The sequence below is a fragment of the Eucyclogobius newberryi genome, unplaced genomic scaffold, assembly GCF_026437365.1.
Source record: "Eucyclogobius newberryi isolate DKJ021-1_F unplaced genomic scaffold, fEucNew1.0.hap1 SCAF_17, whole genome shotgun sequence".
NCBI classification, from domain to species: Eukaryota; Metazoa; Chordata; class Actinopteri; order Gobiiformes; family Gobiidae; genus Eucyclogobius; species Eucyclogobius newberryi.
The window spans coordinates 11,217,240-11,243,419 of NW_027315801.1; the positions used below are offsets into that span (position 1 = coordinate 11,217,240).

Here is a 26,180-nt window from a genome sequence, read left to right on the forward strand (position 1 = left end):
TAACACAAAAAATAGGTATTTTAAGTCTGAATCCCAAACCAAATGCTCAAACTGAAATTAATTAAATTACTCTATTTTATTTCTGATGATCAGGAAGGACTAAATCTCAGTCTTGGGTAAAGTTTGATTAATTGCGCAGCCCGACATCAAAGTGCAGATGTACATGTATGAAATAAATCTTCTTATACACATTAAACATGAGGCATTTATTCATAGAGATGCATTTGTTTACAATAATGGCAAATCTAATATAGCACCACCTATAAACTCAATCCCCAGAAATCAAGCAATGGTGAAAAAGTAGAGCCAAACTACGTGATTTCAATCAGGTAATTAGAAAATGACTTACAATAGATTAGCAGTGAACATTTTCACTTTTTTCATCTATATTTGACAATATAATATCTACTAAAATAAAATCAGGTAGTGTTCTCAGTCAGATATACAGCGGGGGAAATGAAGTGCTACCCATCAAAGTTTCCTTTGGCATCTCTGCTCTTATGTGCACACATACAAAAGACTGTTTACATAATGTATGTAGCTGTATCTACTGTACAGAAAAATTAAAAAGCTAGGCTAAAAAAGAAATTCTGGTTTATTTACAAAAAAACAACCTATAATAAGAGAATGTTTGGTTATGCTAATGGGAAAATTCATAGGTTACGTTCACGTGATGCCATTGAATTAGATTCTAAACTGCCCATCATAAACAATTGAGATGGAGGGAAAGTCAACATTCTAGGGTAAACTTTGCCCTTAAACCCTATGAATGGTTTATATCTCTGTAAATACTGGGCAAAGCCATATAAAACTAAACCTCATACTCTTCTTTGAGAATATAAATGATTAACGGTAAAATTAAACAAATTCAATCACAAATATGTAAATTGTTGTAACAAGATTTATATGACAAAAAATAGGGTTCAACTTGAGAATGAAATCCCTCATTTGTCCAGGAGTGGTCCATGGAAGTAAAAGTATAACAGGCAACATCTGGACCATGTTTGAACACGTTTCGGCTGCCGTCCAAAAATCATCGTCAATCTGAGGCGAAGAAGGCAATTTATGTGATATAGGACAGGTCGGACAACACATTTTGCTTTGTAAAATGATTGTTTAAAAATATACCTGTCGTGTATAAATTGTTTCGTATTTTTTGATGAGATATCGCATTTTGATGAAATAGACAGAGGGCTTCTGTTTTAGAACTCAGCTCCACTTCCTGTCCTTTTAAACTTTTCTTGACAAACTGCCACTGCGACTTGACTGATGTAAAACTGTGATAAATAATTTACCACAGACACTATCCCACCAAACAAAGTCCTAATTATAAAAACATGAGATCTGCCGCATGCGCTTGAATGTTGGATTGAGGTACAAAATGCCTTCCGTTCACAACATCTCCTCAAACATAAAAGTCAAATGCTAATCAGGCTGTGGAGAGAACAAAAGAGCAGAAAACAAGTCACGTAAAGAAGCCCAGGGCAAGTTTCAGGGTAAAAGTCCAGGTTGACAATGGCAGCCGAAACGTCTCAACTTGTCTGAACTATTACCTTTTGTACCAATAAAGATATTTGAAGATATTTATTCAAAAACCCCGCTGCTCCCACAGAGTTCCCCAGACCAATGCTTTCCATCTTACATAACGACGAACACAAAATCCTATAACGTGAACGCAACCTCATTTGGAATGACAAAGACACACCGTTTGCTTCAGCGCTTTGTGGCTTTGCACTCGTCAGAAGCGCGGGCCTTTGAGTCAGAGTGAAGGCACGCGATCGAAATGAAAGCTTGGCCTCTCCGGGCTCCCGTCCTCGTGGTGCATCATCTCTGGGCTGTGGACCGGCTCGTCGTTGCTCTCTGGAGACTCGTAGGCATAGTTGTCACAGATCTCCTCGTCCTCTTGTTCCTCTTTGATATAACTACATTTAAGATGGGGGGGGAAAAATAATGAAATGAATAAAAAATACATGCATTAGAATTTAGTTTTATCGCAATATTCAGCATTTTTCTCACTGTTTTGAGTCCGGGCAGGTTTATATTGATATGTGATGTGGTTGGATAATTGACCTTTTAACTAATATAAAATGATTGTTTCTGAAAATTCAAAATTCACAAATATACTGTATGTAGTAAAAAAAAATAGATTATTTGTTAGAGATTGGCTACACCAATTCTGGCTGTAAGTTCTTTCAACAGACTACAATAATGTCTTTTGCGGTTGAATAATTGCACCACTTTCTGAGGCAATTGAATACAAAAATATATTTCATTTTTGTTTATGTATGCCGACAGAAAATATGTTGAACTTTTCCCCAGTTTTTCTTTTATGTGAATACAATAAGCATAAACGGGGTCTTCAAACATGTAATATGACGGTTAAATGACAAATCTTCTGATGAAAACACAGCGCCGTCAATGGGGAAACTGGCTTCATCATTGTCACACTAGAATCTGAAAGCGGCCAATAGTAACGTCTCCGTGTGTGGCTGGTTGTCGTGTTTGACTCTTACAAAGACTGAGGGGGGGACTGGGTCGCGCTGCTGTCGCTTTGGTATCCAGAGCCGTTGGCGAGGGCTCCGTTCATCTGCTCCTGGAGAATGTGAGGCAGGGAATGTAGAGGGATGCTGCCCATGGAGGCCGCACTGTACAGGGGGTTGCTGCAGTCCGGACCGAAACTCTAAACATTTACAACAATCCACCATTAGTGTTGCCTTTGTCGAACTTGAAGAGAGGATTTAAACAAAATACATGCGATACACTCTACCTGAGATGCAGAGCCAGCAACACTCTGTCGGCTTTGGGGATTCTTTATTAAAGACCTGTTAAGGAGAAAGAGGATGTTCTTTTAAGTAGAAAATGATCACAAGCTTATACTGTACTAAAGTTTACCCTAAAAAACGTTCTAAATGAAAATGCATTAGCAGCTTTTTGAGAAATGAAGGGGATCATAAACTCTATTGAGAATCATACTAGGCTTGTGTGCATCAAAGCTGTAAAGATTGTTTACAGTAAATACATTGAGCTTTTTTATGTTACCTACCCATTACCAGCAGTCTTCTGAGGCCTTCTCCGATGAAACTCGATCTCATCCACTGTCCAAACAGCCCCTTTTACGTTCTCCAATCGGACGAAGCATTTATGAAGGCTGAGGTTATGTCTCACTGCATTCTGTTGTGTTGACAGAAAACAAGATTCAGGTAAACACGTATTACCCACAAGGTTTTTCTCTAAATATTGATTCTAACTGATAATTACATGTACAGTGAGGCGTAAGTAGTACCTTCCAAGTAGCTGCATTTCGCCTGAAATAGGCAAAGTTTCGAGTAAACCAGTTGTAGATTTCATTCAGTGTCAGTTGTTGGCGAGGTGATTCAAAAATTGCCTGTGGAGACGTGAGACATATGTAAGAGATATACTTTATTAAATAATCCCGTGAACTTAAATGAGAAAACAATACCTGTCTTATGAGAGAAGCATATGTGAACGGAGGTCTGACTTCAGTGCTCAGGTAAAACTCTTTATTGTCAACAATATCTGTGAAAACAAGCAACGTTATGGTCTTTCCATGTGAAGTTACTGCTGCTTCTCGTAGTGTACTGTGCAAGATAAACGTACCAGTACCTTGGCTGACCGAGCGGCTGTAGCGCCTCCTCACTGGGGTCCCGCTGAACACACTGTTGGGTGTGAGGACTGAGGGGGACTCTGAGTGAGGAGTGACGGGAGTGGAGGGGGCCGTGGCGCTTTGGGACAGGATCATGGGAGGGGCAGCTTTGGACAAGGGCGACTGTGAGTAGGCCTGAACGCTGGACACTAGATTCACCTGCAAGAGAGGAAGCGTACAGTACATTTGGGTAAAGAAGGCAGAAAAGTATTACAACATTGGAATAGAGACTAATACTTACAGGCTGTGCTGCCGGTCTGGGCTCAGAAGACTTCAGATGGGCCATCATCGCTTGAAGACGCTCTTTGTCCTTTTTTAGCTGAAAACAGAAGCTGTGAGTTAGCACTTTGACTATAACGACAAAATGGCTTTTGGTGCAGAACCTCTTCTGGCATCCTCAGAAGTGTAATTAGATCAAATCATCACTTCTGTTTAAAGCCTCAGTGTGAAAACGCATTACAAATTTAGACGCGCGTGCAAAGGAAATTTGTCTAAAGTTTAGCATAAACTTGAGACGCGTCGTTTTCCGTACGTTCAAACCTTCAATTATGTGCTTTGAAAGGGAAACCGGGTTCATACTTGCACTTCCAGTTGCTGAACCACTTGCATTTGCACACGACATTGCGCCGTGCTCTTGTCGTCCAGAGTGTGCTCGCTGTTTAAATGTCTGCAAGTAAACAGATTTAGTGTGATGACATGATATAGAGGTCACTGTCCTGTATGTTGTTCAAACAGACAGCGTAGGCAGATGCAAAACAAACTGACAATCGCACTCACTTGAGAAACGCGTTGAAGTCTCCGAACACGGTCTCACAGCCGGGCCACTTGCACATCCCGTTCCCGTACAGTGCGTGGCAGGCTTGAGTGTGTTCGTCCTGCGACCCGCTAAAACAAGAAATTAATGAAGTGAAATGAATGAGATTATGGTGAGCAAAATTCTCTTTGAGGATGACGCAAACTACACTTCACAACATTGTACCTTTCTTTCTTCTTTAAGAGTTGGTGATGCCCGTTGGTGGCAGACTGACATGAAGACTCCCGTGTGTCTGCACAGCCACTGTCAGAACCTGCAACACGTGACACCGATTTAGCCTGACAATACTGACAATACTGCCACGCTGGCTTCTTGGGTCTGAACACAATATACAACAGCCGTGGCATGTTTTTTTTATCTGTCTCTCGCTCCATAGAGTAATTCATTTGGATTTATTTCACTGACAATTTAAGATAAACTAGAAAAAAGGGGGGAAATAGAATCTACATTACTAACTAACACACACAATGATTTTTTTTTTTATATATATATATATATATATAATATATATATATATATATATATATATATATATATATATATATAATATATATATATATATATATATATATATATATATATATATATATATATATATATATATATATATATATATATATATATATAAATTGAAGGCTTCTTTACCCGTGAGAGCAGAGGTGTTTGTGGGTAGGACAGAGAGCAGGCCTTGTCTTTGCAGGTTCAGGAGATGATGCTGATGCACCTGGAGGAGCTGCTGCTGGATGGCCAGTTGCTGAGGTGTGAGCTGAGGAAAAGAGATGTCATAGTTAATTATTAGTGCAGCAACAAAAGAAAATATGCTGATTATATGCTGAACACCAAAGTTCTTAAAAATAAGGAAGCGTTTTTTTCTCCTTGGTTTCGTTTCTGTTTTTAACTGAACCCAACAAGCCGATGCATGTCAAGGTAAAAAGTACAAATCTGATCAGTTTTGTTGTCACTATAGGGAAATTTGTTTCCACAGATTTCACAAAATAGACACGCATTTCATACACCCGTCCAGGAGGAGACTGTGCTAGAAAAGGTGTTGAACTGGGCAGTGTTTTTGAAATCGACGCCCAGAAGACATTAGTCCGAAAGTGATGGTCTGAGGTTCCAGATGACATCACAACATTCAAAGGCCAAATATATTTCATACAAGTGGGGGCAGCCAAAATGAATATAGTTAAAATACAGGTCGTTGTCGTTGTCATGCAGTAAGTTAATTTGTCTAGTCAGTATTAGAAGTGCCGTAATCAGATTTAAGATTTGTGAATTTTCCTTTTGGATATTTCATTGCAAAGTACAATCAATAGGAAGATTTGAGAGTAGGGTGAGTGACATCATCACAACCTACACTGCCCTAAGGGGGAGGGGTTTGAATGCAACTATTTTTGTTTGTCTTTTTTATTTGTTTTTGAGACAGTGCATGACGATGAACAAACATGATGTACATGCTGTGAGCACAGTGGATTGCCATGGGCTCATTTCCTTCTGTTGTGCTGCATTCGGTCGCACAAAAACACACAAACATAAACACACACACACAAACACAAACACCAGTGAGCATGGACACTGGCGGCGAGTGTCTTGCCCAGGGACACAATGACGGTTTGCACTAGAGCCACTGCCGCCCCACTGCAGCACAAGGCTTTCCCAGTGGTCTCTCATCCCAGTACGAACCAGGCCCAACCCTGTTCGCTTCTGAGATCAGAGGAGAGCACGCGTTGACTAATGCAACTAGGCAACCACAAAGTCATGTGCAGTCAATCACTTAACGTCAGCTAATTTAGCAAATGTAATCAGCAAATGTCATCTTCTCTTCAAAGATCAAGCTCCTGTCCTTGCTTTTATATTTTGTAACAAAGACGATGAAACTAAATTATTTCAATATTAAATACATCACATAAATTGTTGCCATGAGTGACCAACCCTAGACAGACATTAACATAAAATCATCCAATTACCTCTAAATAATAACCCAAAATAATATTTTCTTCCTCATGACAGGGCATTTTGAATGTGAGGTGTTGCAGGCTTGGACACAGTCATCTTTGAACAGACCAATTCATAGTCATAAATAAAATAAATAGCCATAAAGTCCCAGACTCTTGATGATACATGGCACAGGTCATGACACTTTGTTTTCAACATTTCTAAGATGGTAGTTTTAAAAATGAACACAGGTGCCAGAATTAGCCATTTTCTCCAATTCAACGTATTCTCCCTCAAATGAGTGATTACACCAACTTCCCATGTAACAAATTACATGTAACAAATGTGTACTAAATACAAATTCATTCAACAGATTCAAAGAAAACAAATTTGATGAAAATATCATGCTCATTACTTTAGTGGATTAAATGACATTTAGTCTAAGAGAATACATTACCACGGTTTTGTATCTTTCTGATCTTTTTGTATATACTGTATTTAAATAACTTTTTGCACATTATATTTAGCATGTCCTTATTCTATATTATTTAGGCATAGTTTTTACTATTTACTCCAATTATTTACTACTACGTTGTTTTATGTTAAGTTCCTATTTTGTGAATTGTTCACTGGCAATGGCAATAAAACTGATTCTGTTTGATCATACTTTTTTAACAATTTACTTTGAGGTAAAACAAATCAGAGGACAGAATTTAGTTTTCAAACTTTAGAGGTATTATTAGTCTAATGATTCCCTTATTAGTCCAGAAGTGAGCCACCGTAGAAAGAGTTAGATGACTACCTTTGAAACTACGAGCCTTTCAGACTGGTTTGTTTTAAAATGAGGTTAACATTTACTATGTACAGCCCTAATGTCATACACTGTATGTGGAACAGATTTTTTGTCTGTAGGAGGCAGTATTTTGGAGGAATAAAATCCAATGGCCAAATTCCATTAATAACTGTTTATAAACCTTTAAGTCCCAGTGTGACATACTAAATGTCACAGATCTCTTACACGGTCAGACATGTGTTATTCAAGGTTATTTATTTAAGGTCCACTTGGTCCGTGTTATGCCACACATAATATTTCTTGAAACATTTATGGGTGAAGTTTTCCATCTTTCTAATGGAAGACCAACGTCACTGGATGCAGTATGTTTATTTGTTTGTTTGCCGATTTCAGTAAAAGCCTCCAAGGAAAGGACTTATTCCAAAACCCCTTCTAAAAAGACTAACCAAGACAAAAAAGACATGTTTTCAAAATTTACCTCCTGATTACCAATTCCAACATTCTTGTGCTGTAGCAAATGGAGATTAAGTTGCTCCTGCTGAGTCTTGAAGACATCTTGAATTTGTTGCTAATGACATATTGAGAGAGAAAAACTATGTGTAAGTGGTCGACATAAATTTAAAAATGGGATGAAATGGTTGGATTTTAGATGATAACATGGTGAAGGAGGTAGATAAGATATCTATGCTGATTTTGTGTTGTGGATGGAAAAAATGAAATAATAAATAGCACTAACATGGTAATAGGATAGAAATAGAACTGTAAATAATTGCAATTGTTGTAGTTGCAGAGTAATCACACCTATAAAGACATGATTGTTTTTCACCTTCTGGGTGACACTATGAGAGCAAATGAGTGCATTTGTCCCTCATCAAAGTGACCATGCCATCACAATCCTATTACCATTTCATTACTGTGCTGAAAAGTAACAAAATAATGAATAATGTAAAACCAAGATAAACAATGAGGCTACATTTGCACTGAGCGTCTCATCTGAAAGGACCCAGCAGAAGCGTACCTGGTGTAACATGAGTGCTTTCTGTTGCTGCAGCAGAGCCTGGAGCTGCTGTGGACTGAGGATCTGCTGCTGTGGAGTAGTCTGTATCTGCTGTGGAGCTTCAGCTGGAGGGGTCATCATCGACAGTGACACGGGGACCTACCAAAAACAGACAAAATACATCATCACACTGTGGGACAATGGCTATAAACACTTTTAAATAGTTGTCCTCCTCAATAATTTCCTCTGTTCTTAAAGTGTCCACGTGTGACACTTAATAAACATGCATAGACGGCTGGGTGTAAAGAAGAAACGTTGCCCGAAAGCAAAAGTATCCAAAATTAGACATTAATCATAACTAAAACTAGTATCAAGACAAGATATTCATTTGCACAAGCATTGACTAAAAAAAAAAAAAAAAAAGACACATAGTGTTTACAATGATTCGGAGCCGTGTCAGAACTAGTACAACCACATGGTAATATTGATTAAATTACCAATATTTTGTGTTAAACTTGCATCAAATTGTCAAAAAAGGAGGTTTATCATTGTGGTATCAAAATTGGTATTAAGTGTATCAAGCCTATTCTTTAGTAGCTAAATGTGACAGCACTGGTTACTAGAAATACACAGTTATATTTTGGCCACATATAAAAAGACCAGAAGGAAAGGAGATATACAAAAAACAAGCATAAAGATGGTACTTTGCCACTGTCGTGCCACTACATTCTATTGGTCAGTTTGGCTAAACATGCTTGAGCTGCTGTCTCGACTAAAAATAGTCAGAAACATCACAAGCAGCAGAGCAGCCTGGGGAATTCAAATTCCTTCAAAACAACAACAACAACCAGAACCACGAAAACAACAACAACTGCGCCCTTTGCTTCAGCATCAGGCAATTATCACGCTCTCCCTCCCAACCAAGCCTCCCAGCTCTAGCTGTTTACAGTAAACACAAACAGAGTAATCAAAAATTGCACCAAGATATAAATAATGAATAAAAAAGCACACAGAGCCTGTTTACCAAAACAGAATTTGAGCCTCATATTTTAATTAAGGTCTGAACCACAAACAAACATCTTTCTGCAAGGCAGAGCCTGTTTTGAATTGGGTAAACAAACCGACAGTGAAATTCACACAGGCTTTGGGCGAACAATAACAGACTGCTGCTTCGTAGTTTGTCCTTTCTTATGAAATTCAATGCTGCAGAGGTGACAGCTAAAGCGATGAAAACAGGTCTATCCCAGCCTGAGCCCGTTGGCCTCTCTATTTTTCTGTGGACACCATCAACACAACAACAGCCTTGCCTAATCCCCGTTGCCAAGGCAGCCAGCAAGTCCAAACATCTTCTGTTGTTGTTATTGTCGAAAGTCGTAGCAGTGAGCAACAGAGTGTAAACACAAATCTGTTCCCGCAAGACTGGTCCTCTGAACTGCTCTATGACTGACAGTCCAAGAAAGAAATACCACACTAAACACATTCTGCCTGCATTTATCAACACAATATGTATGAATACATTATTACTTATGTAGCTCAACAACACTGACATTTACAAATGAAGTGGACAATCAGTACAATTTCCCCCTCACTGTTCAATGCTTAAATATCTCAAAATAATACCCAATTTTACACAATACTCTGATAATGGAGGCATATAGTGTTTGTAAATACTTTTTTACGGGTAAAAATGTATATCATTGTAACAGTACAAAGTAACTAGAGAATACTTTGCTATTTAAAAAGGATATTTTAAATCTGAGTATCCATACTAACTCACAGTTTTAAAAGCCAATGTCTGCCAAACCCTCTCAATATCAACAAAACAAACAATAAATCCTGATCCCTCGGCCCAGCATGAGTTGCCCCCCTTCCTAAACCTCAGTAAACCCTCCCCCATCCCCAGGCTCCTCTTAGCATAAATATAAGAGCCAGTGTGTTGCTGCAATTGAGATGCTGAAAAAGGACAGAAAAGTCAGAGGGAGGCATCCAGGTAAAACAAAGAGCATTCTGGGGCCAAGGACCTCTCACTGTGGTTATTTTCATCACTGTGAAGTTTTACAGAGAGATAATTTACCCCTGATTCTAAACTAGACAAACTATGACGGAAAGAACATTTAGTCTACTGTGAAAGAACTATACAACATACGAGTCCATGTCTGGGCACCATATACACAATATTTACCTCCGTGACATTGAACCATGATAAATCCATATTCATTGATTAAAAGAACACTGCTCTACACACACAACTACCCTCTTTGCTGAACAAGACTGAAAATCAGTCCACAATTATTGGCGGTACTGTTTGTTGTGTCCACACAGCATACCATTATTGTTGTTCTCACTTTGCGCAGATACAGCTGCTGTTGTATTTTATCGTACTCAAGAAATCGACCCAAACACGGTGCATTTTCTGTTAAGAAGTCATAAATGCACACGAGACCAGCGATACTCAGGACTTTTCACAACAAATACCACCTTTACAGGACTTAAATAAGGCCAAATCTTCACCATCGTAATTGGGGTAAAACAAATACTGGAGGTCAATTCCATCCATCCATCTTCTGCCGCTTATCCGGGGCCGGGTCGCGGGGGCAGCAGTCTGAGCAGGGACTCCCAGACCTCCTTCTCCCCAGACACTTCCTCTAACTCCTCCAGGGGGATCCCGAGGCGTTCCCAGGCCAACCGAGAGACATAGTCTCTCCAGCGTGTCCTGGGTCTTCCCCGGGGCCTCTTTCCGGTGGGACATGCCTAAAACACCTCCCGAGGAAGGCGCCCAGGAGGCATCCGGAACAGATGCCCGAGCCACCTCAGCTGGGGTGGAGGTCAATTCACAAAACGGAATCCAAGACTAGACAATTGTAGAAGTTAGAACCAGGACAAAATCAAACACTTGGACGGAGACGATGTGTAACTAACATCCATATTCCATGACAAAACAAACAGAACAATAAATTGCAAAGGGGACAAATATGAAGCATACTAAGGACCGTAGATGACTGATTGATCGGAGTAAAAAAAACAGAGCTACAGTATTACAGTATTATATTAATGTTGTCATGATATTAACATTTCAGACTCAATTTGGATTCTAAGAAACGGCTCGATAATACTAAGTTTATGTATCAATACTTAATCAAAGAGTATCGCGGTAATGATTTTGAGTTGTTTGAGTGGAGGACTGACCCGTACTGCCTCTGCGGGGGGAGAGTGGCTGCCCCTCACTCGACTCTCATTCTCACCGCTGTGCCCGTTCTCTATCTTATTCGCTGGAATGCTGTGGCTGACTGGTTCTGACCCAGACTCATGCATCTGGACGTCACTGACCTGTGAACAGAGATAACATCAAGACTAGAAGACAATTTGAGGCAGACGGCAGAATATCACACTCGAGGGAATTTGAATGAAGTACTTCTGGAAAAAAACGAAACAAAAGAGAACCGATTGGGAAGTTTCAGGTGGAGAGCAAGGCTGCGCAATTGATCCAATAAATGGACGCAATTAGCAAATTACAAGTTACATAATTTCCTCCGCAAACAAACAACAACCTATTTGGTCTTATTCTGTTAAAAAAAACTGCTAATCTTATAGTTTAGATTGTACAAACGTGTTCAGAAATACATGTGATTCTTTTATACTGTGGAACATTTCAAGCAAAAGCAGTAAGTTCTCCATAGAGACGAGCAGATGGTGGACCCTCCACCATAAGAGTTGCATAGTGCACCTTTAAATTGCAACCACAAACAAATACGACAAAGAAATGCTTCTCATCTATGTTCTTCTTATACATGTCCTCTTACTAAATTAATAAATAAATAACAATGTTTGTAGAGGCCTAAACTACAAAGTTAGTGTGAATTACAGATTACGACGGAGACAAGATATTTAGTTCTGTGGAGCGATGACATTACCTAAATAGCAGTGTTATTCCAAGTATGATTTACAACAACTCTAAATAAGATATCATAAAATGTTATAATTTACTTTGTGAGCTCACTTTTATTGAATGCAGGACTTTGGCTAAAAAGTGCACAATTAAAGCTGTATCTACAAAGACAAACATTCCCCTCTGCAAGGATCAAGCTCAGTCTATTTGTTGAATAACTGAGTGCTGCCATGACTACTGTAAACACCGGGGCCCTGGGTCCATGTTTATGTGCAAACATATCTTCCTCCTGGAACAATTTGCCATTAACCAGGTGGTGCGATAAACGGCCGTGGCAGGTAGTACAATGCACAAGTAGGCTTTTATGTATACAACCAGGGAGTGTCTGAGTCAAACACTGCAGCAGAATAAACAAAGGTAAATAAAGAAGGCAAATAAATAAGGGACGCTGACAGAGATATCACATGAAAGCACACGCACAAACACATACAATCAGTATATTTTGATCACAAACTCAAAAATGGCCACTCTGAACATTAGTAGACAACACCTCTTTATGAGAAAAAAGTGTGACTACTTCAGTGCAAGTCCAGGCCTTGGTCAAATCTGTTTGTTCACTGTTACGGCTTTGCACTACTGAATGTGGTTTAGAATCCTGTCAAGGTAGTTTTCATATGGTTTAACCCGCCTCAGACTTTTGCTTTCCAGATCACACTTAGTTGTGAAGACAAAGGGCAGAGTTTCCTGTAGGCATCCGGAATAACAGGGATTTTTGTGTGGAAAATAAAAACGCTCCACTGCCAGTTCTTGCAGTTTGTCTAACCGATTCTACATTTACATTCACTATGACTTTATGATACAAGGGCTTGGCACTTTTTGAATCTGGATTCAGGTCAAGATTTTACTCTTAACATACATGAAGCTGTACTTAACATTAACAATGAAAGGTCATCACACTACAATAGAATATGCGTTTTATGCTTGACCATTAAATTTGCTTATTTCAGCAGAAGTTGATCTTGTAAGGATTATCTTCATATTTGGTCAAATTAATTATCAATCTAGGGCTGTGCAGTAAATCAAATTTTAACCGAGATTGAGCTTCTGCCTTTTCTAATGGTCGATGATCAGCTTAGGTCTTTTAATTGAGAGGTTCGAAGCCAAAAACATGTGGTTCAAACTTTGAAAGAGGAAATGTGACTATCTTGTGTTAAATGGCATAGACTTCAAATAATGTGTTTGCGATTATGCCAAGCTCAAGCAATCCTCAATGCAATTGAAGCTACGGCAGATGGAAAGAAGTAGATTTACATTAACCAGCTCAGGTTCCGTTTTATTTATTGGTCTGAAATTGTCACTTTTCACTGAAATTGACCGATATTCCAGAGTAATCGCAAGCAAACGTTACGCGGATTGAACGAATACATACACAACACGTTATTACATACTTAAAATAACATCTGACCATCTAACTAGGTTAAAAAGCCACAGTTATTGCAACTCAATTGCAACAAAATGGTATAAATGTGTCCAACAAAAATAAATGCATTTAAATGGAAGAGGAACCCGCAACCCACATTTTATTCATGCCTTATTATTATTCATTATATTCTGCTATTATATTGTTATTTCATGTTGCACCTTATCACCGAAGAGAGTTCCTAGTTTGAGAATATTGTTGTTATTCCCTGACAATGGCAATAAACCTCTTTCGGATTCTGATCCACTGCATGGCTGGCTGCAGTCTCATGGTTTTAGCAACGCTCATAGACCCAAAAAAGACGAGAATAGAGAAAATGGAGCGGGGCGTGTGTATATTTTTAACTTTACTTACATGTTAAAGCCAATGATAGGTTGTAAACAAGAGCTAAGGATGAGAATAGTTTAATCGAGCTTTCGTGAATGGTATTTCTGGCGATGTAACAAAAGCTAGCAGCCTACGAGCTCAGCAGCGCTAGCCCACGAGAACAACTCTTATCCTTTCTCAAGCGGAGGAAAACAACAAATAAATAGAACCTACATCAAGAGCTCGTTTGAAAAATGTGAATCGCTTTTAAATTTTGGTTAACTCACGGACTGATGCAGAGGTGGAGGATCTTTTTACCAGGCTGGTGAGTGAAGACAAATCTCGGAACAGTGCTCTTCTCCTCTGGAGCGAGCAGCGGCGCTAGCCACAAGTGCTAACGAGGGAGGGGCTTGGGTAAAAGTAAACAAAGCTGACGTCATGCTCACACGCGGGGCAGGCGTCACTGCCTGGACCCAAAAAACGCCACTTGAATTAATATTAAACATTTTTATATTGTAGAAGAGATGTGTCATGTATGTGTGGCATCCAGGAAAACAGTTAAAATAAAGAAAATATGGATAAAGCCTAATTTGTGAGCTTAGACAGTTCTACTGGACATCCACAAGAGGGAGACATTTGTCTATAATAAAATGTGTCTTGATGAAAGACACATTTAATAATTACATTATGTGTATTATTTTTCAAAATCCAAATAAAACTTCAGACCACACTTCATCACACCTCTTTCTATTGTTGGATTGAAGTTGTTTGTCAAAAAAAAACATTAAACAGCATTAAATTAACTACACAAAGAAAAAAAGCACAGTTAAATTATGAACATAAGAGTGTTTTTATTACAGAAATGTGTAAAACTTTAAAAGTAAGAGTTACATACGGTCAATCTTAACAAATGTATATTCTAAAAGACTGCAAAAAAGGCACAATTCAAAGTCAGATTCCAAGGTCCAAGAGCTTGGTGAGCAGGAAACTGTACATGTGCAAAGGTTCAGTAGGGTACTCAGCGATTTCTACTTGTACAACAGTACAGTGTGTGCCTTAAACATTACACAACAATGCAGGTCAAATACCAATGCAATTCAACTTTTCTAGTCAGATTGTTTGAAAACATTAAGACTCCTTTTCACTTTTAGTCAAATAACCTCAGCAGTACCCAATCTTATACACAAATACTGATTGTTGTCCACATGAAGACGCACCCTACTAAAAACCCTGAAATACTACATATAAAATACAAGTACAATTAAATTAAATGCCAATTACACATTTAGTTTTATTATTATATATTTTAGTAACTAAGGTAAACTTGGTGTTTTTTATTCAGTGATAGATAATGCATGTGAATAAAATGGTAATCTCTAGGCTTAATAGGCACAACAGTCCCCAACAATAAAAACAAGGTAAATATAAAGAAAGTGCATAATTTAACAAAACACAACACCAAACGATGTATAAAAAATCTTACCAAATGGGGTCGGGTCGTTTTGTTGGTACATAACAAAAAAGTTGATTCCATTAATGAAAATAATGTGCAATAGTTTGTTAACTTTGAGAATTACAGTGGATACAAAATAATAGACAGTAACATAGAAAGCCTGAAGCATCTGACGTAACGAGGTACTTTTCAGTGCGTTTTGAAAAAGTTAACAGATTTTTTTTCTATTAAAAAAAATAATCAAAAGTGCTACATCTGTGTCAAGAACCTGTACAAGTATCTATGTTACAGAGCTAATGTACAAACCTGTTGCTTTGGCTGGAGTATGCAAAGATCACAAATAAAGAAATACAGTCAATGTTTTTAGCTAAAATAAAGAGGTTTAGGATAAACAACATGACAAAAAACTACTACAAAGCTAGTCTATAATACAATTTTGTAAAATACTTAACTACATCTAAAATGTGTTATTGGGTTATTGGAGTAGAAAACATGCTAATATCTTGATCGACCTCCTTCGAAGGCATGGTGTTCCATATGGGCTGTAAAAAGAACAATACATTTATTGTATCAGTAACTTCAATCCTCAGTCACATCTGAGACAAAAATCATCATAATTTCCAAATACTTACGTTTGTAAAAGACTGCTTTAAATGATATTTGTGGGAGAAGCTCATAGATCTTCCCTAGAACAGTTGACTCGCTCACGGAAGAGGCATTTCCATTCCAGACCTGAAATATATCTTCTCTGTCCCTGACACTAACGCTAACTCCAACCACTTCATCATCTGCAAAACAATGCATTGTATTTATTATTCTACTTAAAAATACATCAAATACCCTGTTATACTAGAAAAAATTGAAATTAGATTTATTTTAAAGTTACCTTTCGCACAATAATCACTGAATTGTTCACCAATGGTGGCCAATAAAAGCTCCTTCCACACAATAGCCTGTAATAATAATGTAAATAAAATGTATAGATAATGTATTTCTAAACACAATAAAAATCAAAGGAAACTCATGCCTACAGTGTATTCCTTTGGTACTTTCATTTTCCACACACCCCCTTTAGCATTACTTTCTTCTTCCCTAAAAAATAAATGGAGATCAGAAATTCATAATGACATGATATAGTTAGGAATAGTTAGGAAATCATTAGGAAACAACAACCAAGAGCCAAACTTACCATAGTGGTTTTCTTTCTCCTCTCATCAGATGATAGCTACAGCGTAAAGGCAAGCTTGGGACACTAGGGATGTTGTTGTAAACTCTCCAAAAATCCTATACACAAAAAAGTGCAAAATAAAGAAAGAGAAAAACAGTGAACATACTAATAAACATTAATAAACACCACAACACCACTGCACGTTAAAGGACCACTACCTGAACAGCGTCAACCGTGTAGATTTTCTTCAAGTTGGATTCACATTCAGCGGCTGTTGTTCCAGGTAAAGATCTATGAATAGACACATAGAAAACAATAACACATTTTGCGTAAATATAAATGTTTTTCACAGTGACAAATGGCACTTCAGGGCAAAGCTTCAGTGAGCGTGTGGCTGGAGGGGTTCAAATGGCAAATAGGCGAGTAAACAACACTGACCTCAATGGAACCAAGAGGCAGGTGACTTGCAATCTAGATTATGAAACTCATTTTGTATGCCAAAGTGTAACTTAAGTTTACATTTCATAAATAAGACATAATATAAATAAGATATATTATTACAATCAATCATACAGATTCAGTGTTTTCTATGTTGTACCCCCCAAAAAGTCATGAGAATGTTCAAAGACCAGAATGGAGGTGACAGGAGGCAAAATTAAGTAGGCCATGAACATTTTTGAAGATTAATTTAATAATAATAATAAGATCTAAATGCTCATGGTTTTAACATACAATAATTATGGTTTATAATAAACAATCAGCATTTGTGTTTCTATCACAAAAAATGGACAGCATACTATTTCTTTCCTCAAAAACTATCGTGGGTCAACATTTCTGTAAGTATTTTTAAAAACAAAAACTGTGCGTCTATTATTATCTCCCATTTTATAAACCTATTTAATGTAAAATATAGCATAAATATAAATGAGGGTTAAACCTTCCTCTGATATTGCTCACATGTATATGAGGGGTTCTCATTTGCAAAACCCTCTTGATTTGCAGTATTTTGTGATATTGTTCCTCTTCACTTTCACTTCCATTTCAGAATGTAGAATGTGATCTGTTTACTACATACTTTTAAAAGGTTGTTGGAGTTACACATTTTCAGGTTAGAAGTTTCCAGTCATTAAAACAAACCAGTCATGGCTGGTTATGTCAGGAGCTACAAGGTTCCCGCTCTCAGAAATTAGGTCAGCAAGTATATAGGTCAACAAGTCACTAGATAAGGTGCATTTTCATACAATAGGGGCATTTTCCACATTATTTCCAAAGTGAGTGTCAAACTAAAGTCCACTTGACTTGAGTAATTAGGTGTTTTTTATGCATTTCTCATGGATCAGCGTGACAAATAGTTGGTCTGAAAACAAAAAAAGAGAGAAACATACCTGTCAAGCCAAAATGTCCAGGGTGAATGTAAAGGCAGGATATCAACAACATCAATGCTGGTTCCCAAATCTCTTTCGTGAATTTTGTGCTCCAGTAGACAAGGAGATGGCGAGCAGCTCAGTTGAATTGGGACAGCGGCAGGAATAGCCATTGTTGTGGCTCAGCTTCTTGATCAAATACTTCGCAAACACTTGATGATCTCTGGTCCAATGCGGTCTCCTCGAGCAGATGTAGTCATATAAATAGGTTGTTAGGCAAATGTAACTCTGATCAGCAGCTGACTCATTGGCTGTTCACCAGTCACAACATCCAAAAAAAACAAAAAGAAAACCACACGATGACGCCTACTGTCTGTCTGTCTGGTAAATCTGCCGCCACGAAGAATAATCCAGAAGTTTCTCCACAAACATGGTCTTATTCAGTAATAAAATACAGCCAAGACTCCAATCAAAACAACTGCCTCGACCTCTCGACGCGTAGACAAATCAGTGACCCAAAGAGCACGAACGAAAGTGTTTTTATTGTTGTCAAAAATCTACTTCCTGAATTTGACATACGTCAGTCAGCACATGCGCAGTGAGCTCCTCTGTTAGCTTTGTTGATTTGCTACAATGCGGTAAAATAAAGCTAGAGGGCCTTGAGCGTCATGGTAACGTATAGTAACTACATCCAGTTCCAGCAGCAGTGTTCTAGAGTGTTCTACTCACTGATCCGGTCATTGATTCAAACTACATCATGAGTTTAAGATTCCTTTAACAACATTTGAAGACTTTTCACCGTTCAAAAGATAGGTTTAAAACTGTTAATTGGAATGATAATAATAAAAATAATAATAAATATAGCCGCAAGCGGCAATGATCGGCCCTCGCCACGCCGCCGCCACGCCGCCGCCACACCGCCGCCACACCGCAAGAGGAGGGGGCGCTAACGCGCCCCAATTGTCCTTTTATTACGCCTACTGCTGAATCTGTGACGCTGTCACATCTTCTCCCCTTTGTTTTACCATCAAAAAGCAATTTTATTTTGAATTCTTGGCAAAATGTGCGGCTTTGCCGCACAGACACCGTGACTCTTTGAATGAAAATGTGGATAACTTTTGATGGTCCTGAAGATGAGTCTCACCAAATTTCAGGTTAATAGGGCTGACGTTTGTGAAAGTCTAAAGTGTAAACATGTTCTGGCAATTTCCCCATTGGAATAACATGAAAGGTTTCGGTCATCGTTACGGCAATGCCATAACAATTATGACATGGGTCTCATTGACTTTTTTTGATGGGGATGCTAAAATTGAGTTGTGTGTCAAATTTCATATAATTTCGCAAAACTAAACATTTAACCTCCATATAAAATCTGTAGGGGGCGCTGTGGCGCCAAATGAATTTATTTCACTTCAAGTAGGTTTAGGGCAAAGAGTTTAACAACTGATTCTAATTTGACGCAATTCGGACTTTATCCGCGCAAACGGCAGAAATTTTAAATATGGGAGATTTCTGAAATTCTAGCTACAGTTTGCAGCTTCGCCGCACAGAGACCGTGAGAGGTATCAATGTAATTTGGATAACTTTTGATGTCCCACTCCTCAGTAGCATTTTTACCAAATTTCAGCTTTTTAGGGCTAACGCCCTGGGAGGAGTTCGTAAAAGTACGACGTTTGGAAAAACTCCGAAGTCATGTTTAGCCATTTTTGAAGCAATATGGCCGACATTTGGTTGGGCGGACGGCGTTGCTGTAATAATATTTTTTACTTCTCTTGTCACCATCTACCTCTGCGCCAAATTTCATGATTCTACGATCAGATTTTTTTTGGGTCATTTCCCATCTCTCAATGCATTTTTGGTACATTTGGGGGCGCTGACGCGCCAATTTTTTTATTTTAGAAAAGGGAAATAGCCAGAATGTAGAGAGGCACGATTTTTAGAGGTGTGAACATTTTTGTGACTTTTCGTCAATGTTCACTGGGTGAAAAATAGGGGGGTTGGTCCCGAGAAGAAGAAGAAGAAGAAGAAGAAGAAGAAGAAGAAGAAGAAGAAGAAGAAGAAGAAGAAGAAGAAGAAGAAGAAGAAGAAGAAGAATATTCCGATGCGAAAACAATGTTTCCCATTTTTCAAATATCATAAACTATACATTTTCGGAAAGCGCTCGCGCTTTCCTACCTCATGGTGTGGGTCCCTGGTCACTGACGGGTACTTTCGTTAATTTTGAGTGGGCTCCGCCCACTTTGTGTTTTTGGCCCTCTATACAGTAATAATGTTCAATTTTTGCATTACATGCTTATATGCACGGAACATGCAAGAGATGGGGAACGTATTCGTGAGCTACTTAGCGCAAATGAGTGCTTTATATGGGGATGACGACCGCTTCGCGGTCGTCATCTCAATGTAAAGTGCTCGTTTAGTGCGCACTTTTGCACGGGCTTCGCCCGTTTACAACGGTAATGTTCCATTTTCCTACTACTAATTAGTATGCACGGGGCGTGCATGAGTGAAGGAGTGCGTTAGTGAGTGTTTGGAAGTGGGCGAGCGCTTCGCGCTCGATTGCGTGCGCACTACGTGCGCACTTTCGCAGCCGTGCTTCGCACGGCCTTACAAGATTAATAGGCCTCTCGCCAGCTTGTGGCGCTCGGGCCTAATAATAACTTCTATTTATATAGCGCTTTTCAGTGACCCAAAGACGCTGAACATATATAAAAAAAGGGGGGGGGTATTTACAGACAGGGGGGGACAACACGTATAATACACATTAATATACAGATAGACAATAAAGGATTATCTTATACTACATTTTCATCACCCATGAATAGGGAGCTCGAATGTTAAATTATATTTTTCTCTTAGATACTTGATATTAGGACGTTGTCCTGTACGCAATGCTTCATCAATTACTAAAGTAATTACTGTAACGTAAACAGAAGTAATATCAATAGACATTACTTTCAATTTTGCTGCTCTTACAACTACAAGATGGCTGCTGCAATTGCCACGGCAACAGAATCCACCGTCTTTCTAAGTTTATTATACCCGCGTTGATATGCTACATGCTACTTGTGCTAACAGCAAGTATTTACCGCTTATGGTCTGGACACAAATATGGACATCACCTCGTTACTGGAAGCGCTTCAAGGCAATAACACACGTCTTTACATTCAGTAAGCTCAATTAGTGAGCGCATTTCTATTTATCTTAATAATCAAAGACACCATTACCTGTTTGCTAGCCAAGCTATCGTTATTTAGCCGAGCTGCAAAGCTCGATTTGTTACATGACTGAACTTCTTGAGAGTAGCTTTACAAATGTAATGTAGTGGATTTATTCTGGTTTATGTCAATTACTTATTTACTTTTTTTACCTGACTACAAACCGCTGCTTGTCAGATTTGATGTACTGTATTATGATATATTTACTTGTGGGACATTTGCTTTGATAAAGTAGTTTATGCCCTTTTTCATGTTATAACTTTGATCGTGCTTAAAACATTTTTTTAAGACGTTCATATCAGTAAAACATTGTTCTTTGATATCATTTTTTACAGATTTTGAGAAGATGGGAAAGAAAGAGACCATTCCACTTCTAGAACAATTTCTATGTCATGTTGCCAAGACAGGAGAGCCACTGTGAGTAAACTAGAGCTACAACAGAATAATTATGACTAAACTATTCAAATAATTACTGACTATGTAAATAATCACTATCTGGACTTTTCAGACTCTAAAACACATGCTCCAATACGTTTACAAGACAGATAATAATGTATTATAATAATAATAATAATAATAATAATAAAATAAAATGAAAATATTTAACAATTTGTGATTTTCATAAATATTGCATTATATTTTGAATGATTCGCTTCCTAGAAGCCTTCACTTATTATGTATTTAGCTTTATGTGGTTAATAATGCATGCTAAGATCTCAATGTACTACAGAAATATTAGTTTTACTTGTCGACTAATTTAAAAAAAGAAAAATGCTGGCTTGTCGACGACTAGAATAATGGTAGTAGTAGACAAAATGATTCTAGTAAAGACCCTAAAAGCGTTTTCTTGTTGAGCAATTTGATTTAGCATTTGTCTCTGATGCATTTCTTTCTTCTCTATATTCTCTTAGACTTTCATGGACAGAATTTAAACCGTACTTCGTGTTTAAGTTGGAAAGCATCATGGACAGTTTTCATGCGGCGGCGCCAGAGCAGAGACTTGTAGATAACCCTAACGTGGAGCATGTGACCTTCGAGGAGATGAAGAACAGAATTCTAAAAATAGTCGACAGCTACAACGGGTCAGTACTGCAACATGTATTAAGTGTTCGAAAAATGTATTATTATTGTTATTTTGGGGCTATGCAAATTTAAAATATTGAGTAAAACATCTATAATTAAAACTATACAAAATTCCAGAAAAAAAGAGACCAAAATGTCTATTGTAATCTTCCAAACAAGGGTAAATATTTCTGCCCTTTTGTGGTTGATTTTATGGTCCATTCATGTTTTGTGCAATACAGACCTATATTGTCGAGATAATCCCCCCAAAAATATAGAGATATTGGTTTTTTTGCCCACCCCTGCTTCCACCAATTTGAAATATTTAAATATGAACCAGGATTTTGTGATTTTTGTGTGTTTTTTTTACTGACGCAAGTGTCTATAAATTAATTTGATTTCTTTCAGGATTCCATTCACTATTCAGCGTCTTTGTGAACTGTTGACAGACCCGAAACGGAATTATTCAGGGACAGGGAAATTTCTCAGGGGTTTGGAGAAGGTGAGCTTTATTTCTATTAAGAATGTCACAATATAAAATGTAAGTGTTACGAGTATTCATGATTGTTGAGACTGTGACCAGTCAACAACAGTGAAATCTTAAATTTTCATTTTTCACATATTTGTGACCAGTTTTTCGGTATTGAACTTTTTGATATACAAAAAATCTATGGTTAAATGTGCAAAAACAACTTTTTCTGGCTGTTTACGGTACATTTAGGTATATTTTTTGCACTCAATCATTACTTTTTGGTTCTTACAATTATGTTGTGACCTGAATAATCATGATTATTGATTAACCTGATAATCCATCTATGCACATTTATTACAACACTAAGTTACAACCGAAATATGTCTACTCATGCCATCTTTTGTGTATTGCAGAATGTTATGGTCGTCAGCTGCTTATGTACTAATGCAGAGTAAGAACAATTATTTCTATCATTTGCTTTCTCCATTTTATCCTTGACTCACTGAATAATCTTGGTATTTATTGTTTACCTGCGTATTTTATTCTTTTAATTGTATTTATGTAGAAAAAATGGATCTACGAATGCCAACAGAATGAACGGGGTGATGTTTCAGGGCAATTCTCAGTATTCTGAAAGGTAAGTCGTTTTTTATGAAAGAAAAATATTTTGGTTTCAAGTGCTGCGTCTAAACATACTTAAGTCGTGGCTTGCTTTTTTGTGTTTTTCAAGTCAAAACATCAACGGACCAAGCACTCCAAAACCACTCAACAGATCAAGGCTGGTTCTGGCATCCGCATTTTCAACTAATGGGCTTCCAGAGAGTAAAGAAAGCGAGTCGACGACGGATAAACCAGAAGATCCAATTAGGTAACCGTATTTTTTAGTAGTATTTGCTTTAAATACAGTGTTTGAAAAGTGATGGTGAAATATGTTAGCTATGCAAAATCAGGAAACATCAAAACACAACAAAAATGTGCAAGAATATATAATGGTTAATTACCATCTCTAATCATATTAAGTTATATTTATGCACTTTAGTTATTCATTTGCATGTACATTTTTGTTTTTCGTGTTGTTATGTGCACATTTCTTATTTATGAACGGAATAAAAATGTCAGTTTATTGTTGAGTTAATCCAAAAATGTGTTGCGCAATCTTATATTTGTCAACAAAGCCCAGTCCTGTTTTGCTATTAAGCATTAATTGAAGCTTTTCTGTGATAATTGTAGTGACACTTTGTTATCAGAAGAGGTGGAAGTGTCTCCAAATGTCAGGACTAAGAACAAACACCAGGAGGAAGAGGAGGATGAGGAGGGAGTGGAGCAGAGCGATGAGGGGCCCGAAGTCAAGAGGCTGAAGTGTGAGACGGAGGAGAAAGGGCCAGAGCGAGCGTCGGAGGAGGAGCTGCACCCCAGCACCGAAGAGGACGCCGGGGGTGAGTTCTGCGAGACACCTGCTATTTCAGAAAATGAAGGTGAGCGTGGAAAGAGCTCTTTGTAAAGTTACAGTTACAGTCAAATGTCAGTGCAGTGAAGAAGAGATTTGGAAAAAAAACTGTCGTCTTGATAATAACGAGACCATGATTCAAACAGTATTCTAATCACATTCACCATCTTTAAAGCAAAAGGCTGCCAAAACACAAAACAAACACAATTTAACAAAAATGCAATTTAACTTTTATAAAAATGGACATAGTGTTTTGTATTTTTGTCTGACTGATTTTACACAGCACACAACCACTTTAGTATCTACAATTTCCTGTATTTTTATGGAGAAAAAACCTGCTAACACTGTCGTTTAGACCTCTACATGTTTTGATTTTGATTCTTGTATTGGTTAGGCAGATTATTATTTCGTTGTTGCAGAAACCTAAACTCGCTTTGTTATTTCTACATCTTTATTAAGCTATAGTTGCCTCTACAATTCTTCTAACAGCTATCTCTCTTCAATTATTTAAAAAAAAACACAGCAACATTATTAAATCAATATGTCAAAAAAAAAACAGCTTGTGACTTCATTCAATACTACACTTTACTTGTAAATATAACTATTCTAGAAGCTTCAGTCACCACATTTCAACATTGTATTGGGTTTAAAATGAATGTAAAGAGTCTCGATGTACAATAGAAATGATTGTTCGACTAGTGGACCACTAAAATAATTGTTAACGGTAGTTATAGCCTTCTAGTAGATTCAGAGCCGGACAGCGAAGTTCTGCCTAAACTGTAATCATTGCCTCTTGTTTCGCAGATGGCATGAGTGAAAACCAGAACGCAACGTCCGAAGACAAGACGGTGAACCCCGCTGTTGACGAACAAGAAGCAGAGACGCCTTCAATGACGGACACGGACTCTGAACCGGACGCAGTAAAGAGCAGCGACAAAGAGGAGCCGGCGCCTGCAACAGATTCAACAGACTGTGATGCTGACTCTTCAGACGGCTTGCAAACAGAGAATAAACCCGTGGAACGAGACTGAAATCCAAAAGCACAACTTGGCAACGGGCTGTTTACACTGTATATTATTAGAGCAAATGTATATTTCTGTAGCACTGTGGTCTTCTGCGCAACAAGACCAGGAACAATGTGAAGTTTCCTGTTTCCTCTTAGTACAAGCACATTGTCTGGTCTCGAAACTGGAAGGATACGACTTTATTAATGAAGACTCGGCTTTTTCACTGTTCAAATTTCTTACCCTTTGATCTTCATTTTTATACTTTTATCAGTGTATTTCAAATTGATTACTAATTTAGTATATTATGTCACATTTTAAGAACACACAAAACACGATCATGGTATATGTCTTTTCTGACTCGTGAAAACTATTACTTTCATTTCACACAGGCCATACAATAAATTGTATACATCTTTGTAATTACCCTTTATGCATATGAATTTTGTAAAATATTGACACCACTTATTGCTGGCAGTATGTAACATTACTGGATAAATAGCGGTTTGACTAAAAAATACCTTCTACCATTCATTCTTTTATAGTTTTTATGACCATTTCTGTTATTTTAATATTTTTGTATGGTGCATATGTCAAAAAAACACTCTCATCCATTGTCTTTTCAAAATAACAGCTTGTCATTGTAAGATTCCACATAATATAGTAAAAAAGAGGATGTATTAAATGGTCACCTTCATTACGTTTTCTTCTGTGTTCGCTCTCAAACGCAGTAAGTAGTTTGCGATGTAACCCCGACACTAAGGTCCTCGGGTATTCTCAGGGAGCGCATGGTGTATATTTGTATACACTTTACGGTGTCATTACGGTGACACAGCGGCCTTCGTGCTCATAAGCTAAGATTAGCCCGATCCACTTGGTCAGCAGAAACTATGCTAGGAAGATATTGGGTCATATGATGTTCCCACCTGCAGTAGACTCAAGTTGAACATCTATAAATAAAAAATAATGATAAAAGTGACGATACTAAACACAATTTTGAGGAAGGAATAGGCTTAATAGTCAATACTGGTTTCAATACCGCAATGATACCTAAACATGGTCTTTCTTTCAGCTGTAATTTTCAGGTACAATTTTGTTCTATTCATATTTTTGTCAGTAT

At 37.8% G+C, this 26,180-nt stretch overlaps 3 protein-coding genes across 5 annotated transcripts; 1 reads left to right on the top strand and 2 right to left on the bottom strand.

The window, feature by feature from the left end:
• Positions 1 to 179: 179 nt before the first annotated feature.
• Positions 180 to 14,296, bottom strand: LOC140362862 (forkhead box protein P1-B-like). Of its 3 annotated transcripts, none has more exons than XM_072449121.1 (16): positions 14,163 to 14,296; positions 11,390 to 11,530; positions 8,225 to 8,362; positions 7,685 to 7,774; positions 5,124 to 5,244; positions 4,644 to 4,731; positions 4,442 to 4,549; positions 4,244 to 4,331; positions 3,906 to 3,983; positions 3,625 to 3,823; positions 3,461 to 3,537; positions 3,284 to 3,385; positions 3,044 to 3,171; positions 2,768 to 2,822; positions 2,514 to 2,680; positions 180 to 1,922 (listed from the first exon to the last, which is right to left on the bottom strand). In XM_072449121.1, the coding sequence occupies exons 2-16, from the start codon at positions 11,513 to 11,515 to the stop codon at positions 1,760 to 1,762; spliced, it is 1,728 nt and encodes a 575-aa protein (XP_072305222.1). In that variant the 5' UTR covers positions 11,516 to 11,530; positions 14,163 to 14,296; the 3' UTR covers positions 180 to 1,759. The 3 variants fall into 3 exon arrangements, with proteins under 3 accessions (XP_072305222.1, XP_072305221.1, XP_072305223.1); XM_072449120.1 differs by having other exon boundaries at positions 3,619 to 3,823; XM_072449122.1 differs by lacking the exon at positions 7,685 to 7,774 and having other exon boundaries at positions 3,619 to 3,823.
• A 405-nt stretch (positions 14,297 to 14,701) lies between these two features.
• LOC140362865 (eukaryotic translation initiation factor 4E type 3-like) lies at positions 14,702 to 18,388 on the bottom strand. The gene is made up of 7 exons (XM_072449124.1): positions 17,882 to 18,388; positions 16,715 to 16,787; positions 16,518 to 16,612; positions 16,360 to 16,420; positions 16,215 to 16,281; positions 15,961 to 16,116; positions 14,702 to 15,870 (listed from the first exon to the last, which is right to left on the bottom strand). Exons 1-7 carry the CDS (start codon positions 18,031 to 18,033, stop codon positions 15,824 to 15,826), a joined length of 651 nt encoding a protein of 216 aa, XP_072305225.1. The 5' UTR covers positions 18,034 to 18,388; the 3' UTR covers positions 14,702 to 15,823.
• Positions 18,389 to 20,878: 2,490 nt separating this feature from the next.
• LOC140362866 (serine/threonine-protein phosphatase 4 regulatory subunit 2-like) lies at positions 20,879 to 25,757 on the top strand. The gene is made up of 9 exons (XM_072449125.1): positions 20,879 to 21,002; positions 21,411 to 21,492; positions 21,987 to 22,157; positions 22,546 to 22,639; positions 23,023 to 23,060; positions 23,175 to 23,246; positions 23,340 to 23,477; positions 23,840 to 24,084; positions 24,861 to 25,757. Exons 1-9 carry the CDS (start codon positions 20,969 to 20,971, stop codon positions 25,085 to 25,087), a joined length of 1,101 nt encoding a protein of 366 aa, XP_072305226.1. The 5' UTR covers positions 20,879 to 20,968; the 3' UTR covers positions 25,088 to 25,757.
• The last annotated feature ends 423 nt before the right edge of the window (positions 25,758 to 26,180 follow it).

Excerpts from the sequence above, each read along its gene's own strand:
- LOC140362862 (XM_072449120.1), bottom strand. The coding sequence starts at position 11,515 with ATGCATGAGTCTGGGTCAGAACCAGTCAGCCACAGCATTCCAGCGAAT. Across the intron at positions 4,732-5,123 it reads AAACACCTCTGCTCTCACGG|GTTCTGACAGTGGCTGTGCA; the intron begins GTAAAGAAGCCT and ends CACGTGTTGCAG. Across the intron at positions 3,824-3,905 it reads CCAGACCGGCAGCACAGCCT|GTGAATCTAGTGTCCAGCGT; the intron begins GTAAGTATTAGT and ends CCTCTCTTGCAG.
- LOC140362865 (XM_072449124.1), bottom strand. The coding sequence starts at position 18,033 with ATGGCTATTCCTGCCGCTGTCCCAATTCAACTGAGCTGCTCGCCATCT. Across the intron at positions 16,788-17,881 it reads TGGACATTTTGGCTTGACAG|ATCTTTACCTGGAACAACAG; the intron begins GTATGTTTCTCT and ends GTCTATTCATAG. Across the intron at positions 16,421-16,517 it reads GGAGAAAGAAAACCACTATG|GGAAGAAGAAAGTAATGCTA; the intron begins GTAAGTTTGGCT and ends TTTATTTTTTAG.
- LOC140362866 (XM_072449125.1), top strand. The coding sequence starts at position 20,969 with ATGGACATCACCTCGTTACTGGAAGCGCTTCAAG. Across the intron at positions 22,158-22,545 it reads ATAGTCGACAGCTACAACGG|GATTCCATTCACTATTCAGC; the intron begins GTCAGTACTGCA and ends GATTTCTTTCAG. Across the intron at positions 23,061-23,174 it reads TGCTTATGTACTAATGCAGA|AAAAAATGGATCTACGAATG; the intron begins GTAAGAACAATT and ends GTATTTATGTAG.